Source organism: Gasterosteus aculeatus, chromosome 1, assembly GCF_964276395.1.
Source record: "Gasterosteus aculeatus chromosome 1, fGasAcu3.hap1.1, whole genome shotgun sequence".
Lineage (NCBI taxonomy): Eukaryota > Metazoa > Chordata > Actinopteri > Perciformes > Gasterosteidae > Gasterosteus > Gasterosteus aculeatus.
In genome coordinates this window covers 30,732,469-30,750,255 of record NC_135688.1, presented here as the reverse complement: position 1 = coordinate 30,750,255, position 17,787 = coordinate 30,732,469, and the positions used below count along the sequence as shown (strand labels likewise).

Here is a 17,787-nt window from a genome sequence, read left to right as displayed (position 1 = left end):
CAGCATGGGGGTTCATTCTCCAGAGAAAGTCTGTCTGCGTGTGTGTGTGTGCGTGTGAAGGGATGGAGGGAGTGGGGAGGTTCACGGGGAGGATGTGAGAAGGACTTGCGTCAGAGTGAGTCATCAGCCGGTTTCACAATGTGTCGATGTGACGCGGATGCAAATGGAGCTGCGCGGGGAATCTTCTCAACTACCACAAAGTGAAGAAGACTCCTCCTCTTCTTCACTTGGATCAGCAGCTTTTTACACACACACACACACACACACCTGCTTCTCCAGCTTCCCTCATTGATCACAGAACGCACATCACAATAGAGTTAAAAAAAATAAAAGTTTAATGTTCATGTGCTGTATAACAAATAAAATATATTAGTGTTTAAAAAACAGGTGCATAACTAGGTGAAGCCTAATCTATCACGTTACAATAAACAGTGAGGAGATCGGGGTCAGACGTGCGCTGTTCGTACCGCGGCCCATCTCCCAGAATGCACCAGCTGCTTTTCATCGTTCTCGTAAAAACAAAACAAATGAAGCGAGCGCCACGTTTTTTTAAATACGGACACACAGAGATGGATCCACATGGACTCATTCCGTACATAAATATTGCCTCGGTCTGCCGCGACGCCGCGTGACACCAAAGATCATCATCGTGGACCAAACAGACGTATTTACACGGAAACACAGTGAACACTCATCGATGTAAATACCTGTAAACAGCAACAACACGTGTGAAATCTGCACTGATGACCATCAAACACTGTTAAGAGCTAAGGCTAATCAACATCATCATCTTCATCATGTAAAGCAGGCTTTTATACACCAGACACTTTCAATGACACTTAAATTGTTTTTTTTTGTATTTGCTCGACACACATAAACACTATCGACACCAACGATCTACAGCAAAGTTACATGTGACGCAGGGAAACCCTGCTGGAGAGATTAGGCGAGCACTACTTGTTATCACGCTACTATTTACACACTTTTCTGGGAGGATTGTTGAAGTCTTTTACATTGGATTCAGTCAAAAGTTCGCCTGTGGAGGAGATTCCAGACCCGGCGGGGAGCTCCTTGGCTCGTGCAAAGCATCTGCTCCTGAAATGCTCCCTTTGCAGATGTGAACGAGGCCTGTGGCCGCCGACAGAGGCCCCCCGCTGGGGCTGCATCCTCTTCTTCCTCACATAAATACACAGGAGACAGGAGCGAGGGAGGGGGGATCCACCGCCCCTCTCCCGCTTCGTCAGACACGACGTGAGCGACGCATGTCAGGTATCCGTTAGCTACGTGGAAGCCGTTTAAAGTGTTACCGTCTCCTCTCCCAATCTGCACTTGAGTCACGGCTCGGCTCCGGCAACACAGCGTGCACGCCGGCCCGGGGTAGAGACAGGTAAAGAACAGGTGATCTAGGCTCCGCCCACAAGCTGCCCAGGTGCTTCGTCAAAAGACAAAATCAAAGAAAAATAAATGCTCTTCATGAGGCAACGTTGGTTGTTAAGGCGCTACTGTGTCTGTGCTTGCTTAGTATCTGTAGACGGGCGGTAACTGCATACGCTCAACTGTGAGTACAAGGGTTTGGGGGGCGGGGGGGGAGGTCGGGGGGGCGGGGGGGGATGTCGGGGGGGCGGTGAGGCACTATGTTGCGTCTTCCGGCTCGGACTTGATGGTCTTCCTCTCGGTGCTGACGCTCGCTCGCTGCGATGTCCCGTTTTCTGGAGACAAGAGATCATTTACCGTCTACCCTCGGGCAAGGCATTCGAACCCTCAGCCCCCCCCCCCCCACTGCCAAGAGGAGAGCATCTCTCACCTGTTGCTGGTGTTTTGGTGTCGTCTGCCGTGCTGCTGCTGCTGTTGTTGTTGTTGTTGTTGTTGTTGTGGTGGTGGTGGCGCTTCAGCTCATTGGCTAGCTGCTTGCCCAATGGGAGGTCGCCTTCCTGCATGCTCTGACTCACCACGCGCAGGTTGATCGGCCGCTCGTCTGTGGGGGGGACGAATTATACTATAGAATAAGAAATACGTATTCATAATGAAATAAATGAGAAATAAGTGGAAGCAAATGAGAGGAAGAAAACGGGAGAGAAAGCAGAGCAGAAGAGGGGGAGGAGAAAGAGAGAGAGAGAGAGAGGGGGAGAGAGACGCCCCCCTCCAGGCAACTGGCTGGAGGTAAACAGGCGTGGGCGTGATAATTACAGGTGCATTGTGGGATTTGTGGGAGCAGCGGTATAATGAGCTGTCGGGAGTGTGAGGGAGGAAAGGGATGAAGGGGAGATTAGGCCTGGAGGAGAAGACCCTGAAGAATGATGCATCGCTCTTCTTCTGTGGTGGAGGGACACCAGGCAGTGTTTGGGAGGAAAGACAATTCAAATGTGGAAAATGTACCAGAGACACGGGAGTCTCATCGGATTATCTTTCACTTATTCTCGTTTCATTACAGGGACACAGTTTAGTTTAGTCCGGTTCAAACTGATCCAGAATAAAGTCTAATAATTCTCTGAAATGTCTCTTTTTATCCGGCAGGACGTCTTGCAAAACTGTAATAAAGGAATTAGGTGGAAACGCTTCAGGAACGTGTGTAGCTGTCTGTGATTTATTTCCCCCCCCCTCCCCCACCTACCCTGGTGGTCCCTGCCGGCCTCGGCGGCCCCGTTGGTGCCCTGGGCCTCGTTGAGGTACTTCAGGGCGGCGGGGGGGATCCTCCAGTCCAGAGCCTGCAGGCGCTCCTGCACGGCGGCGTCCTGCAGGATCTCCATCTGCCGGGCCAGCAGGCGCTCCAGCTGCATCTGATGGACCCGAAGAAGAAGAATTACAGCAGCGCTTTGCACTGTGGCGTCTGAGGAAAGTAGGAGCTCTTATTGTGAAACAGGAAGCTGCTCCTGTTTAAATCCCTTTTCCTCTTATTCATCTGTTGCTCAGAGGTTTCTTTCCGTTTTGTTCTCCGAGCTCTAAACTAAATAGAAGTACTAAATACTACAAAATAAAAGACCTGTAGAGTGGCCCTTTTTCTCCTCACAGCTGTAAAGGGAACCTCCTTTAACAGGGAGACAGAAAGCGTCTTATTGTCGGTCTGCACACTGCACCCACGCTACCTTCTCTGATCAGGCCATACGCCTTCCTTTTATTGAGGGACATAATCAGTCCATCAATCAATGCGGTTACCTGCAGATTGCGCCCCACGGTCTCTTCTCCTTTGGACTTGGCGCAGGCCAGCTGCTCCCTCAGCATCTCCTGCCTCATGTGGATGGCCTGCAGCGCCTCCTGGATGTCGAAGAAGTTCTCCTGGAGGGAGAGAAGCCCCCACTAGTGGTTAGTGTGTCTCGTCTTCATCTGCTTCCTCCTCTTGCGTCTGTTGTAAAAGGTGTTGGATGAATAAATACTGTGGACTCTGGTCCTAAATGAGTCCTAAATGAGTCCTCGGGGAGTTTCTGTGAGCAGGTGTCGGCCCTTTTGTCTCCACTAGAATCCCTGCCGGAGTTCCTCGGCCGCCACATGTTTCCCATCATGAGCGAACTGAGAGGAGCTTTCAGAGGAGATGAGAGGGATCTTTGTCCTCTCCGGGTCCCACGGACAAATACACTCTTCAAACATCGAGACCTTTCTCAGAGCAGGCAGCCGTCAGGCGGCCTCCATCGGATGCTATACAACTATAAAAAGAAGAAGAATATTCTTGTGATCTTACCTCTGTTTTAATCCTCTTAGGGGACGCCTCGTCTCTGTCTCCGCAGCGAGACCTGCACTCACACCAGCAGAGACACAGTAAGTCTAAGAGACCTAAATGCTCCAAAACAAGGGCTGCCAGTCAGCGCCGCGTGTTGCTTCCTCATTGGATGGAGGCGGCGTGACTCACTTGCTGGTGCGGTAGGTGTATTTGTACGTGACCTCTCTGGAGATCTGCCGGGCGAGTCCAAAGAGCTCGTCCCGCCGTGTGAGCAGCGCCGTGTCCCTCATGCACAGCTGGGCCGCCGCCTCGTTCACCGTCAGCTGCACGTCACACAGACAAGACAGACACGGGCGTGACCCCTCGGTGACCCTGGGCCGCGTGGTTGCGCGGTGGCGGCGGGCTCCTACCTCGTGCAGCGTCAGGTGTTTGCCGTCCCTCCTCTTGGAGTCGAAGCGGCCGTAGATGGCGCTGTACTTGCGGATCTCCTCCTCCCGCCGCGGCTCCTCCTCGCTCATTTCGAAGATGTGCCCGATCATCTTCGCCAGTTTCTTGTTGTTCTTCAGCTGCTCTCTGACCTCGGACAGGTCGGCCTTGGGGAGCCCCGGCGCCATCCGGTCCACGCACTCCAGGACCGACTGGACGGCGGCGGCGTCCAGGGCCTCCAGCGTGTCCCGCGGCGAGGACGGCGAGCCCAGGTCCGACGGCGACAGGCTGTGCTCGCTGTCGTTGCTGTGGCCCGACCAGAACCGGGCCTCGCTGCCGCCCTGCAGGGGCGAGCCGGCCGACGCTTTGTCCCGCGCCACGTCCAGCTTCCCCGGGTCGGAGGAGGCGCCGCCGCCGGCCTTGGGCATCTTGACGCCGGCGCTGCTGGCCCGGTCCTGCGCGCCCAGCAGCGCGGGCGAGCCCTCGGGCAGCTTGTAGACGGGGATGCTGCAGACGGGCAGCGAGGTGAGCGGCTGGTTGAAGATGGCCGGGTTGGTGACCCAGTCCCGCAGCGCCTTCTGCAGGCGCCGCACGTGCAGCGGCTTGCTGGCCATCCCCACCAGGGCCATGATCTCCAGGAACTCCTCCTCCCCGGCCTCGCACAGCTGCTGCACGTCGTCGCCGCCCTGCTGGATGAAGGCCTCGTAGTAGTAGAGCAGGTTGGCTCGCTGCAGGATCCGGTAGAGCTGCAGCTCACCCAGCGTCCTCGGCAACACCGCCGCCATGCCTGAGGAGGAGGAGGGGAGGGGGAGGGGGGGGTTAAGATGAGAAGACCACAGTCCAGCACACCGACATGCAGGCACGTTATTTCGTGACTTATATATCTGGACTGATGTTCTCAGCGGGTGCGAGGCTGCAGTTTATCGGCTCCCAGCAGGTCCAATTAGATGAAGAAGGAGGTCCGGCCACTGGACTGAGCGGTGCAGGTAGAAACCTGCGAGGTCATCTCCGTCCCCTCAGGGGAGCTGTTTGTGTTCCATGAGTGGGATAAAGACACGGTACGACACCCGGTGTGGTGCTTGCGCTCAAGGCTCATTATTTTGCAAACTTCTTCTCCCTGAAGGCAAATGATGTTTGACGTGCAGAATGAACCTTTCGCTGTGCAACGCGTCCAACTTGCAGATATTTCCTCCCTGCCGTCGCCACGCGAACACACTCGGCCAAATCCGTGCCGCTTGCCGGCTTTAACCGGAGCGAGAGGCCTCTCCTCCACGCTTCCTTTGTGCATGCGAGGCCCTGCGGAGGCCCGGCTCACAGAGGAGTGGCAGTCAGCAGACCTGGCTCGCTGGGAGGACCACATGCCTCTCTCCACCCCTGCAGGATGTGTAGGTGGTGGGCTCGCCTCGCCCAGAATAGGCCCGGAGAGCCGGGCGGGCCTCGGCTGAGTCGGGAGGCTGACGACCGCTGGCCGAGCGAGGGCGCTGGGTGAAACCAAATGGCGGCGAGGTTCACTCAGAGACCATCTCTGCTGTGTGAGGTGACCTCCACAGCTGCTGACCTTTCACCCCTCAAGGAGGTGCGCAAAAGGAGATTTTTAAACGCCACTAAAGAGGAAATCTAGGATTACGGTACGACAACACACACGATGCCCTTTCATCTCTGTGGAAATGATCATAAATGAGCGACTCAACACCCGAGCACATCTGGAATACAGCAGCTGGACAGTGAGGCTGCACGTGGAACAACATGTTCTATGAACCAGAACCACCTGCTGAGGTTCCACAGCGCAAACAAAGTCAGAGAGAGATGAGGGGAAACATCATCATGGCAGCAGCAGGAAGCTCAATGACGCATTAACGGAAAATCTGATTCGACTTTATCTCCTGGAATATGACGAGAATGTCGTTTATTAAAGCTGCCGAGAAGACGTTCTGCACCCAAATAGAGAGATGAAGAAGATACGAAGGAAGCAAGAAGCTCAAAATGAACTTAAAGTTAAGTTCCTTAAATCAAAGGTGGAATATGCAGCAATGGAAGAAGTATTCAGATCATTTACTTGGTAAAAGTATCGAGGACACGGAGGGGAAATACTTCATTGGAAGTAAAAGTCCTGCAATGAAAATGTACAAAAATGTGTTATAGAGAACTTTTTTCATGGGATGTGGAGGATCGTTTTCTTAAGTGCTCCTGGTTAGTTTCACATAGTGTAACTAAAGCGTAGAAAAGTATGAAGTGGATCGTCTGTATTTTCCCCCCAACATGAGTTTTGTTTCTCTGTTTAGCGGTCGGGGACAACGTGGAGTGCTGCAGGTGAAAGATGGAGCTGAATCAGAGAATAATATGACGACTGCCTCTCCGATTGAGTCATTATCAGTCGTTTATCAAGCGGGAGCGTCGTGCCGTAGCTGAATATATTTGTTGCTTTCAGCCGTTTATACCACAGTGCAGCGAACAGAGGTGGCTTCTTTTGTCACGGGAGGTGTTTGCTGCTGGTTTTTCACAATAAAGCGCGAGCGTGTGAATTGAATATCTATATTTAGCTGCAGTGTGAACGTCTGTGTGTGCAGCAGGTGATGAAACGCTCCGTCAGTATCAGGGAGACTCCTCTGACCAAACAGCTTCAATGTCTAAACACACACGTCCGACTCCCTACTGCGTGTGCGTGTGTGTGTGTGTGCGTGTGCGTGTGATTTGGCGTGATGGTGGACTCCTGAAGGAAATCCTGCTTCCCCAAAGCCAGTTGGGCGAGTTTGGCTTTTCACCTGGAGAAGCGAGGCGTGTGCCGGCACAATGGCACACGCACCAACACGCACGTCCACGCGCACAGGATGGCGTGTAGTTTTCCAGGTGAACTGCAGTCGACCGGGTTTATCTAAAGTGACCTGTGCTTGGATTTCACTGTGATTCAGACGGAATCTTTCTGTCAATCACTTTTCCTGGTGTGTGTGTGTGTGTGTGTGTGTGTGTTTAAGTGTTACAGATGTGACATAAAGGATCCAAGCAGTTGACAAAAACACCAAAGCCTTTAAAATAAAGCATCTCGTTATAATAATTCCATATTATTCTCAGTGGCAGCGGTTTATGTCACTTTACCTCCTTAATATTACCACATAATATACATTCAGCATGCACGTGATCGTTATAGAATTAATTTGGCAGTTTGTATAATAAGATATTTCCATCTCTTAATCACGTGTTTGATCTCAGACTACATGAATGTCACAAGATGTTTGCGCAATGGGACGAAGTTATGAATTAACGGATTGGATCCGTGTGATTGGGCCCACCTGGGGAGTTTCGGTCCGGTTCTTCTTCTGGTCCACGCAGCGCCGGCTGGGTGCGCGCAGAGGACGAAGCGCGCACAGGAGCGATGATGCCGCGAGGACACAGCGCGCGCGTAAAACCACAGATGATCTAAAATTTAAAAAAAAAGGAAGAATTAGAAAAATTATTCCCCGGACAGAAAGAGATCCGGAGAGCGCGTGCTTGTGTGCGCGCGCGCGCGCTCAAACGGAGAAACGCTCGTCTCCTCTTTTTCTCCTTCTGGAAACTTTCTCCTGCCGCCGAGAGACGAGAGACAAAAGACGAGAGACGAGAGACAAAAGACGAGAGACGAGAGACGAGAGACAGAAGCGCAGAATAGAAAAACAAGCCGCTGACCTTCGTGCGTCTTTTGCTGCGTCTTTCTCCTCCAAGTGTGTGTGAGTGTGTGTTGAGTGTGTGAGCGTGTGTTCGAGTCCTCTCCCAGCGTCTCTCTCCACTCCCTTGCACTGTTTACCACCAGCAAGCCGCCGTCACACACACACACACACACTTCCGGCTGCAGTAAGAGAATAAAAGCACCGCCGATGAGCACGTTTTTGGATGTGTATTTGCATGATATATTAGATAAAGGTGTAGAGATATGCCAATTATATTCAAAGTGTAGATTTTCCTGCACAGACGCAACATTTATTCATCCCGAAGTTTGCTTCTTAATTTCATTTTTAAGTAAAAGTAGCAACAACTCAACTACAATTAACTCATTAAAGATCGACGCCTTTTATCATTAAATGGCACCCAAAATGCATCACATTTTCTGCACTGAGCATATATTCTGGAATGTGAAATTTGTCCAAGTAAGTATGCAACAATACTTATGATCTGTTGGTTAATACAATTATTTTGACGGTCTTTGTACTTATTAATACACATTTCAGAGGCAATGGTTGTACTTTTTCTGTACTATTTGTATAGGTTACATATTACAAAAAAATACCGTTAAAGATGCATTTGTAATACTTATTTTCATTATTTTGTGTGATTTTTTACGGAACATTAATTTAGTCAAAATGATATCAAATCACATGTGTGCTTTTATTTTGTCACAGCTTCCTGTTTCTGCAGCGTCTTCACCAAAGGAAGCTTCACTTGCGTAAATAATGAAGATAATAAAGTGGGATATTCCGCGCGGTTACCAGTCTCTCTCCCCCTCTCTGTCTCTCACTCTCTCTCTCTCTCTCTCTCTCTCTCTCTCTCTCTGTCTCTCCCCCCCCCCCCCCCCCCTCTCCACCTCTCTCTCCCCCTCTCTCTCTCTCTCTCTCTCTCCCCCTCTCTCTCCCTCTCCCTCTCCCTCTCTCTCTCTCTCTCTCTCTCTCTCTCTCTGTCTCCCCCTCTCTCTCTCCCTCCCTCTCTCTCTCTCTCTGTCTCTCTGTCTCCCCCTCTGTCTCTCCCTCCCTCCCTCTCTCTCTCTCTCTGTCTCTCTCCCCCCCCCCCCCTCTCCACCTCTCTCTCCCCCTCTCTCTCCCCCTCTCCCTCTCTCTCTCTCTCTCTCTCTCGCCCACGCTGCTCCCTGCGTGACGCAAATCCGCGCGTGGGCGGACACACGGGGCGTGGGAGGCTTTCTGCACGGAATACCAAACACAGGCAGGTTCGACACCCACAGAGACGCAGCAGTTTGCACACTTCGTGTTCTCAAACTAAATGAATACGCGGGAGAAGATTTCACTGCCCATAATCGATAATCCTTCATTATAAGTTTTATATCTATGCTTCGTTTGTATATTGTAAAGGAGTCTTACATATGATGTGGTATCAGAAGTGTATTTATATCTATACACAGCGCACAGATGTGTAGCCTATATATTCTACAAACACACACATACATACACACATGTGTATCAATAAATATATATATTTATTTATATGCTGCATGTATGTGTGTCATCTATTTATGTGTCATTTTCAAAATAAAGCGTGTGTGTATTCAAGGCTTTTCTGATGGTCGGTGATTGTGTGGAATGAAAAGGAAAAGTGTGACGCGTCACTCAGAGAAGTATTACGTCAGAGTACATGTGAGTGTTTTATGGTTGTGTGCGAGTGAAGTGCGTCAATGAAACGGTCCTTTATGCAAATGATTGGTTCAGACGTGATCCCCGTTACAACAAGATACATGAACTAGTATAACTCCTCCTCCAGAATACCTCCTTAAGTACACTTTATTATGGAGACACAGAATATCGGAGTACGTCTCACACAAAGCTTCTCTTTCTGAATCATTAACTTCACAAGTAAGCACCAAGAAGGAGGTGAAAGGTCAGAGGTCACGAAGCCCACGACGCAAAGACGTAAAACACAACTGAAGGAGTAAAAAGACTGAAACTTGCACTTTGTGATAATTTGATATTTGCCTTCAAGACGAAGCCCAGGGAACCGCTCGTGATCACTTTGACTCCCCATCAATGAGCTATTCTGGGGAATCAGGCCAGACGCCACCAGTGTGACACCCTGGGGACGATACCACCCCCCCCAACACGCCCCCTCACCCCCCCCCAACACGCCCTCACCCCCCCCCCCCCAACACGCCCTCACCCCCCCCCAACACGCCCTCACCCCCCCCCCCTGAACACAACAGCCAAAAGTAAAATAAAACAATTTACAAACAGCACTGCGGCTCCTTTTTTATGTGTCGGCAAAAACCCAAATGATGAGAAAACTATTTATACTGTGTGTATGGGGAGGAGGGGGGAGGAGGGGGAGGAGGGGGGAGGAGGGGGGAGGAGGGGCTTCTAATTAAATCCAGAGGGAAATTATCAAACAAATATTAAACTGCGGATTAGTCTGGAAACATCCAAAAGGGATATGTGAGCCAAAATGTTAATGAACACTAAATCTGAGCTGCTGTTGTTTTTTGAACATCTATAAAGTGCATACGTATATATACATATGTATGTATGTGTGTGTGTGTATATATATATATATATATATATATATATATATATATATATATGTATGTGTGTATAGTGTATATATGTATGTATGTGTATGTATGTGTGTGTACATATACATACATACGTGTATATGTATATATATACATATACACATATATATACATACATATATATATGTGTATATGTATATATATACATATACACATATATATACATACATATATATATATATATATAAATATATACACTACCATTCAAAAGTTCAACTTTGTGTTTTCCCTGAAAACTCACACTTTTATTTATCAAATGAGCTGCAAAATGAATTTAAAATATAGTCAAGACATTGACACGGTTAGAAATAATCATTTTTATTTATATTCATTTTGTTCTTCAAACTCTTGCAGCAGTTCCAGCTTTGCAGACGTTCAGCATCAGTTCGTTTGTTGAGGTCACCTGTAGAAAACCTCAAGCACCTCCCGCGAGTCCGATTGGATCAGGACTCTTCCAGCATCTTCTCACCCGTTTGGCGTCTCACAAATGTTCTTCTGTGTGATCCAAACACCTCAAACGTTGATTCCAATCTCCCGAACGTCGGTGTTCTTTTGCCCAGATCAATGGTTTGGTTGTGTTGGCCGCTCTCTTTCTTTGCCCCGCAGGTGTTCAGCAGGTTCCCCTCAGAGGAGCTGCCGGTCGGGGACCTGTGAGGCGTCCACGTCTCCGACTAGAGACTCTGCGTTGTGCAGCGGCGCCTCACACTTCTTCTTCTTCTCTGGTTGGAGCCCGTTGGTGCTGTTCTCTGAAGGGAGTAGTTCACATTTTCAGTTTCTTTGCAATTTCTCGCTTGGAATATCCATCATTTCTGAGAACAAGAAGAGACTGACGGGTTTCACACGAAAGTTCCCTTTATCTGGCTAGTTTTAGAGTGTAAGCAAAAATGTGATGCTGTGCTAACGTAGCGCACCAGGGTTCACTGATCATCCATCAGTCTTCTCAGGCGATTAGCAAACACAAGGTACCATTAGAACAGTGATACAGTACCTGTGTGTAGACATGTCATTAAGAACGACGTTTCCACCTAGAAGTCATTTACCACATCAACAATGGATAGTGCATTTCTAATTAATTTAATGTTATCTTCAATAAATATATATATATATATATATGCGTATGTATAAATCACATCAGTGAGATTGAAAATGAGCAACACAAATATGAAAAGGTGATGAATAATTGCAACACATGAAGAGGAACATGTGCATCGTTTCATCGGTTTGCCTCCTCGTCAATAAAAGGATCATGAATTTGAAATGTTAGGAGACGCACTTATTCAGAGAATCCCATGGAATTAGCTTAGCTTAGCACACAGACTGGAAACGGGGGGAAACAGCCAGCGTGGCCCCAAAACCACAACTCCTTCTTCCGGCGAGGTTGTATGAAGATGAAGGAAACAATGTAAACACATCAGTTAGGGAGACGAACGCTGTTCTCCTCTGTATTCAGTCCGAGGCACTGAAAGGAGACGCGTAACGAAAGGAGACGCGGTGCGAGTGTGTCACAGCAACGGAAAGACAACGTCACAAGAATGAAGTTCTCCCAACGGAGGGAGGCAGGTAAGATTCCAGCCCGCCCACCTCCGGCCTCTGAATCCACGTCTGGCTGAGTGCGTGTGTGCATGTGTGTGTGTCTGTGTCTGTGTGTGTGTGTGTGTGTGTGTGTGTGTGCGTTGTGCAGATATGAAGGCGTTCCCATGGATCAGCCTCCCAGCAGACGGGGATCAAATCAAACACCGAAAGACACGGGAGGAAAATATCAGCTCCGTATCTCTCTTTTGACCTCTCACACACACGCAGACACACACACACACAGACACACACACACACACAAAACATCTAACTAGAACCCGACCAGAGGACATTAAAGCGAGCGCGCTGGCAGGAAATGGGATGTCCTCCCACGCTGCGACGCAGGTCGACACCCGGCTGCCTGTTTCCCAGTTCACCCAGTTCCCCCACTGGCCTGCTCCTCATTTATAGATCAATCAATACGTGAGAATCCCTGCAGAGCCGAATATTACCCATCAGCCCCGGCCGTGCTTTGGCCGTGGGGCTAATTAGCTCATGCTAACACGCGATAGCGCCAAGACACTTTAAAAGAACATATGCAATATTTCCAATAGTTTCTTCATTGTTTTCCACTTTTGAAGATTGGGGGAGGGGAGGGGAGGGGGGGGGTGTTACCCATAACCCCCCTCACCCTCCTCCCCCCTCCAGCTCATCACATCAAAAATATATGTAGAAAAAAAAACACTTCATCTTTCAATTTAATCCTGACAACAGGAAGAAGCGCCGAGAGGAAGAGGTGCGAGCTCGCTCACACGTCTGCTTTCATGTCGAGCTGTCAATCATCCCTAAAGAGTAGGCGTTACTTTCTTCCCCCCCCAGCCCCCCCCCCCCAAAGCCTCCACACAGTGGATGGATCTCATTTGGCAAAGAGCCGCTTCGTATTTCACTTTTCAGGAGACGCCTGTTCGTTTAATTTCTGCGTCTCTTTTTTTCTTCTTCTCCTTGCCTTCTTCTTTCTTTCTCCCTCCAACTTCTCCTTCTCCTTCTCCCCCTCCGGAGAAGAAACACATTTCAATGACACGCCCACGCCCGGGCCTGTCAGCCCCTCGCCCTGTCAGAGCGCCCACGCTGCCCCCCCCCCGTCGCCTTCCCACATCCTCAGCACTCTTTTCATCCAAGTTCCTCTTTTGGAGACAGAGGGGAAGAAAGAAAGGGAACAACAGCTCCAGTCTGCAGGCGCCGGTGCTGCTTGTCATGGAGTGTCCCCTGTCCCCTCATGGGGGGCGGGGGGGGGGGGGGGGCATTGCTCTGCCAAAAACAAAGACACAAACATCCAGAAGTCCCACTGTCGCCGCCACCCAGAGTTTATGGGCTGTGAAATCATAGGATCCGGTCGCAGAGTCGCTTCTCTTCTGCCGAGTTTACCATCTTGTGCGTGTGTGCGCGTGTGTGTGTGTGTGTGTCTGTGTGCGTGTGTGTGTTTGCTCTGCAGAGTCTTACTCGCTGTCTGTTGGGTAAGTGTGGGTTGGTATGAGCGGCTTATGTCTGACTGAACACGTGTGCGCCTGCGTGGGCGGGGAGTGTGTATAGGGGCGACGTGTGTGTGTGTGTGTGTGCGTCTTTGCACACAGATTACACTGGTGTGGGCGTTTTGGGCAAGGATGTGTGTGGGTGTAGCGCGCGTGGGCGGAGGTTATGTGACATACAGACAGAGACGGCAGTGTTCACTGTGGAACTCCCCGGCTGCCTGCACCTAAAGAACACCTCAAGGTAGTAGTACACAGTACTACGCGCTCAGAGTACTAATGCCTGTGTACTCCGCTGTACTTTATTACATTACATTACATTACAGGTCATTTAGCAGACGCTTTTATCCAAAGCGACTTACATTACACTTTAAACCCATGGCTTTTTCACATTTTTGCCTGGGGAGCAATTAGGGGTTAGGTGTCTTGCTCAGGGACACTTCGACATGGGGAACATGGGGCAGCCTGGAATCGAACCACCAACCTTGTGCTTCCCAGCACACCTTCTCTAACCCCTGCGCCCGACGACCCCTCTAGTCTGTACTCCGCTGAGGTCACTGCAGTTTGCCGTTTCACGGCTGCTGGCCCTTTAAGGCTCCAGCCCGAGGCCCCTGCTGACAGGCCGTGGGTCGACCTGGAGGGGATTCGCCCGTTTTCTTATTTTCTGTTCAGCCACGTCGGGGCCTCGCCGACCCCTCGCCGCCCACGCCCCCCCCCCCCCAGAGAGTCCGCTGACGTGTGACTCGTCTGCCCCCTCAGACGCAGTCAGAGAGAAAGCAGCTGGCCTCCGACGGCCTCGACCTGCATCCCGACGCCTCATCGGCACGTCAAGTGCGTTCATCTAGCGCTCCGAAAGGTCAGGTGACACCGACATGATCGCAGGGGTGGAGGCAAGAGGGGGGGGCGAGGGGGGGCGGAGGAAAACCAGAAATCCCCTCGCAGGAGAGGAGCTGGTAGAGATGATGAAACAATGCGCTACACGCGTGTGAGCAAAGTTGAGGCTTTGAAGTGAAGCCACACGTTTTGCGCGATGATCGCTGTTAAGTTTTTGATCTGGAGCCAGCAGGCATGAAAAACAACAGCAGCTTGGGATTAGCCCCCCCGAGCCCCCCGAGCCCCCCACTCACACGCCCACCTTGCCAGCATAAGTCCCTGACTCAATTAGGAAAGAAAAACCTCTGCAACTTGGGACTCCTGGCGCACAAATACCCACAAGGCCGCCGCACACGGCAGAGAGACAACGAGAGACAATCAAACATCACGTCACCACGGAGCCTCCTGCTCGCCGCCCCGTCCTCTGGGGAGTCTGACAAAGAAAAACACATTCAAGGAATTAAACCCTCAACCCTGCAGGTGTAGAAACAAGCAGGTAGACCAGAGGAGGAGACGAGGAGGGAGAGACCAGAGGAGGAGACGAGGAGGGAGAGACCAGGGGAGGAGACGAGAAGGGAGAGAAAAGGGGAGGAGACGAGAAGGGAGAGAAAAGGGGAGGAGACGAGAAGGGAGAGAACAGCGGAGGAGACGAGAAGGGAGAGACCAGAGGAGGAGACGAGGAGGGAGAGACCAGAGGAGGAGGAGGAGGAGACGAGAAGGGAGAGACCAGGGGAGGAGACGAGAAGGGGGAGAACAGAGGAGGAGGAGGAGGAGAACAGAGGAGGAGGAGACGAGAAGGGAGAGACCAGGGGAGGAGACGAGAAGGGGGAGAACAGAGGAGGAGGAGGAGAAGGTAGGGACCAGAGGAGGAGAACAGAGGAGGAGGAGGAGAAGAACAACAGAGGAAACAGCTGCTGGATGAACCAAGTCCTCCAAAAGAATCAAAACGTTACCGCGGCAACAGACGCAGACAGATTCAACGGTCACTAAATACTTGACTGACTTGTGAATTTCAGGATTCCTGTTCAAAGCGACGTCGATTGACGGATCGATCGACTCCATTCAAAGAGCAACCGTGAGATGGCCACTGACATCATCATTGGTTGCGTTAGGCCCCGCCTCCAGCAGGAAGTAGACACTGCGAGGGCTTTAAGAGGGCGTCGGCTGAAAGCCTCCAGGTGTCCAGCTCTCCTGTTGTGTCGGGGCCCAAAGGCTGATGGGGGCCGTGGGAGGGCCAAACGGGGCCCGAGGGGACCCAAGGGGACCGGCCCGCTGGCGCCCACGAGACGCCTGGCTGGGTGGGCGTCATCTATGGAGCCATTGATCCACAAGACGCAGTCTCCCTGTTGTTCTGCTCCAGGAGCAACAGTCCCTGCAACATTACTACTAGGAACCGCCGTGGTACTACTACTACTAGTACTACACTATTTAATCACATTACCAGTTTGGGGTTTGAAACTTATTTATTTAATTTCATTTCGGAGTAGAACGATGTTCTTTTCCCCAGAAAACAAAGGAACGTCTCCAGAAAAGCAGCTTTTTCCATCTCAGATCACAGAGGCGTCATTATGAGTCAAAAACACGAATGTGTGAATAACGAACTAATCCTCCGTCCCTCTGCAGCAGGTGTCACTGCACCTGAGAAGATGAGATTTGAGCGTAATCAGCGACTCTTCACTCTGCATCTCACAGTAATTATCCTCACGATCCATCAACATCCACGGCACAGCCGCTCTCTGATCACCGACATGTGAGACGTCCGTTGTTAGAGACGCACACTGCGGCGCTCTCTGCACATGAATGAATGATGTTTGTGTTCCTCCCTCGCTCGTAACAACAATAACAACAACAACAAACACCAGCAAACTCACATCATTTTTTTTCTAAAATCACATTTGGCTGGTTGAAAAGATTCCGGCAAGTCGCCTGTGTGTGGAAGTCGCCTCCCATTGTGACCGGTGGATGAAAACATGTTAATTTCCTGCGTTGGTAATGATGCGTGTCGTTTCCAAATGTGATTACACAAACAGAATGCTGTGTAACACGCCTGTAACACGCTTAAGATGTTTTAAAATACATTAGCATGAATTCACACTGCGGAACGAGAAAGACCCCTGAAGGAAACCTCAGAGGTTCCTTCAGATTAAAACTACAGAGGCACCCGCGACGGCTCCCTGAGGAACCCCGAGGTTCTCCACACGGTAGACGGCCCAATTAAAACCCTTTGATTACCTCAGAACCCATCAGAGCTGCAGACGCCGGCTACGCACACCGGGACTGAAGTCCTCCATCGATATATAGATATAAATGCCTGTAGCAAGATGGCCGCCACGTGCGGACGTTCTGGACTCCGCCGTAAGACGTCTGGCCGTCATACTATGGCGTCCTCCCTCTGCGGCGTGGGCGCTGCCCAGCGTGGTGATGGCGGTGCGGCCGTGACAACCGGCGCGTGATGACCGGGTCTGACCCTTGACCTCTCCACCGTGGGCTCAGTCACACCTCACGGTTAAGTCGCTTAGCTCGCCGGTGTCCGGATCGGCGGTTCCATCGCCGCCGATGAGGCTCATCCTCGTTTTAGCGTTTAAATCTGTACAGCGTGTTGAACGATTTCTGCACCGTAATTCTGTTCATGAGGTTTGAAAGCTCCACCCACAGCTCCACAGGCTGTGGGTCCCAACATAGGGGTCTGGACCCATTCTAAGGCCCGCTAGATAAATAGATAGGTGATTAAAGAATGAAATAAAAGGATTTAGACCAATGATACGATCTTTTACGGCAAAAGATCGTATCATTGGTCCGCGACGCCCGTCAAGGGGCTTCTGGGAGATCTGAACCTCTCGCCAGCCTCTGACCTCTGACCTCTGACCAGAGAGTCCGGGGAGCAGCCGCCATCGGCCCGATTCCTCCTCGGGGCGTCTGCCTCGCCTCTGCACCAAGAGGGGAGGGAAGATACGAACAGCTGCAGGTCGTATCTGGGCAGCGGCCGAGCGGGGAACACGGATGTGGGCGCGTCAGGCCGAGCTGAAGGAAACGGGACGGCACCCGGACGGTTCCACCAGACGCCAGCGGCAGATTGGAGTCATTTCAGCGTAGAAGAAGGTCCAAGGAAAAGAACCACGGGACAGAAGAAGAAGCGAGTCATGAGAAATGTTCATCAAAAACGCAATTTGCGTAAAACGCTGATTTGATCAGAAAAAGACACCTGATGTGTGGATTTTCAGACACGTGCCCCCTCCCCCCCCTCTCGCCTCCCCCTCCTCCCCCCCGCGTGTCCCTTCACTTAACGCCGCGCAGAAGCTTCCAGTCGCTCATGAAGACGACACACCGGCAGAGAGGAAGGTCTCGTTATCGTCCTCCCCCACGCAGCACGGCCTGGACAACCCTGCACGCACACGCACACGCACACACACACAGGGACACCCACACGCACACGCACACGCACACGCACACGCACATGCACAGGCTGGTCGGGACCAACACGCCTCTGCTGCCACCCAGTGGCTGGTCCTCGCGTTCTGTACTTTGACTACAGGACAAAC

The 17,787-nt window shown here is 51.1% G+C and overlaps 1 protein-coding gene and 1 long non-coding RNA gene across 3 annotated transcripts; both read right to left on the bottom strand.

The window, feature by feature from the left end:
* Positions 1 to 317: 317 nt before the first annotated feature.
* LOC120827623 (NGFI-A-binding protein 1-like) lies at positions 318 to 7,910 on the bottom strand. Of its 2 annotated transcripts, none has more exons than XR_013467692.1 (9): positions 7,739 to 7,872; positions 7,366 to 7,492; positions 4,063 to 4,865; positions 3,842 to 3,975; positions 3,674 to 3,725; positions 3,154 to 3,273; positions 2,612 to 2,777; positions 1,805 to 1,996; positions 318 to 1,709 (listed from the first exon to the last, which is right to left on the bottom strand). XR_013467692.1 is itself a non-coding variant. In XM_040190681.2 (9 exons), the coding sequence occupies exons 3-9, from the start codon at positions 4,861 to 4,863 to the stop codon at positions 1,633 to 1,635; spliced, it is 1,521 nt and encodes a 506-aa protein (XP_040046615.2). In that variant the 5' UTR covers positions 4,864 to 4,865; positions 7,366 to 7,492; positions 7,739 to 7,910; the 3' UTR covers positions 318 to 1,632. The 2 variants fall into 2 exon arrangements, 1 of the variants encoding a protein (XP_040046615.2); XM_040190681.2 differs by having other exon boundaries at positions 1,805 to 1,975; positions 7,739 to 7,910.
* Positions 7,911 to 10,634: 2,724 nt separating this feature from the next.
* Positions 10,635 to 17,479, bottom strand: LOC144407957 (uncharacterized). Its single transcript, XR_013467685.1, has 2 exons — positions 11,611 to 17,479; positions 10,635 to 11,083 (listed from the first exon to the last, which is right to left on the bottom strand). It is a non-coding gene; the product is annotated as an uncharacterized LOC144407957 (long non-coding RNA).
* Between the last annotated feature and the right edge of the window lie 308 nt (positions 17,480 to 17,787).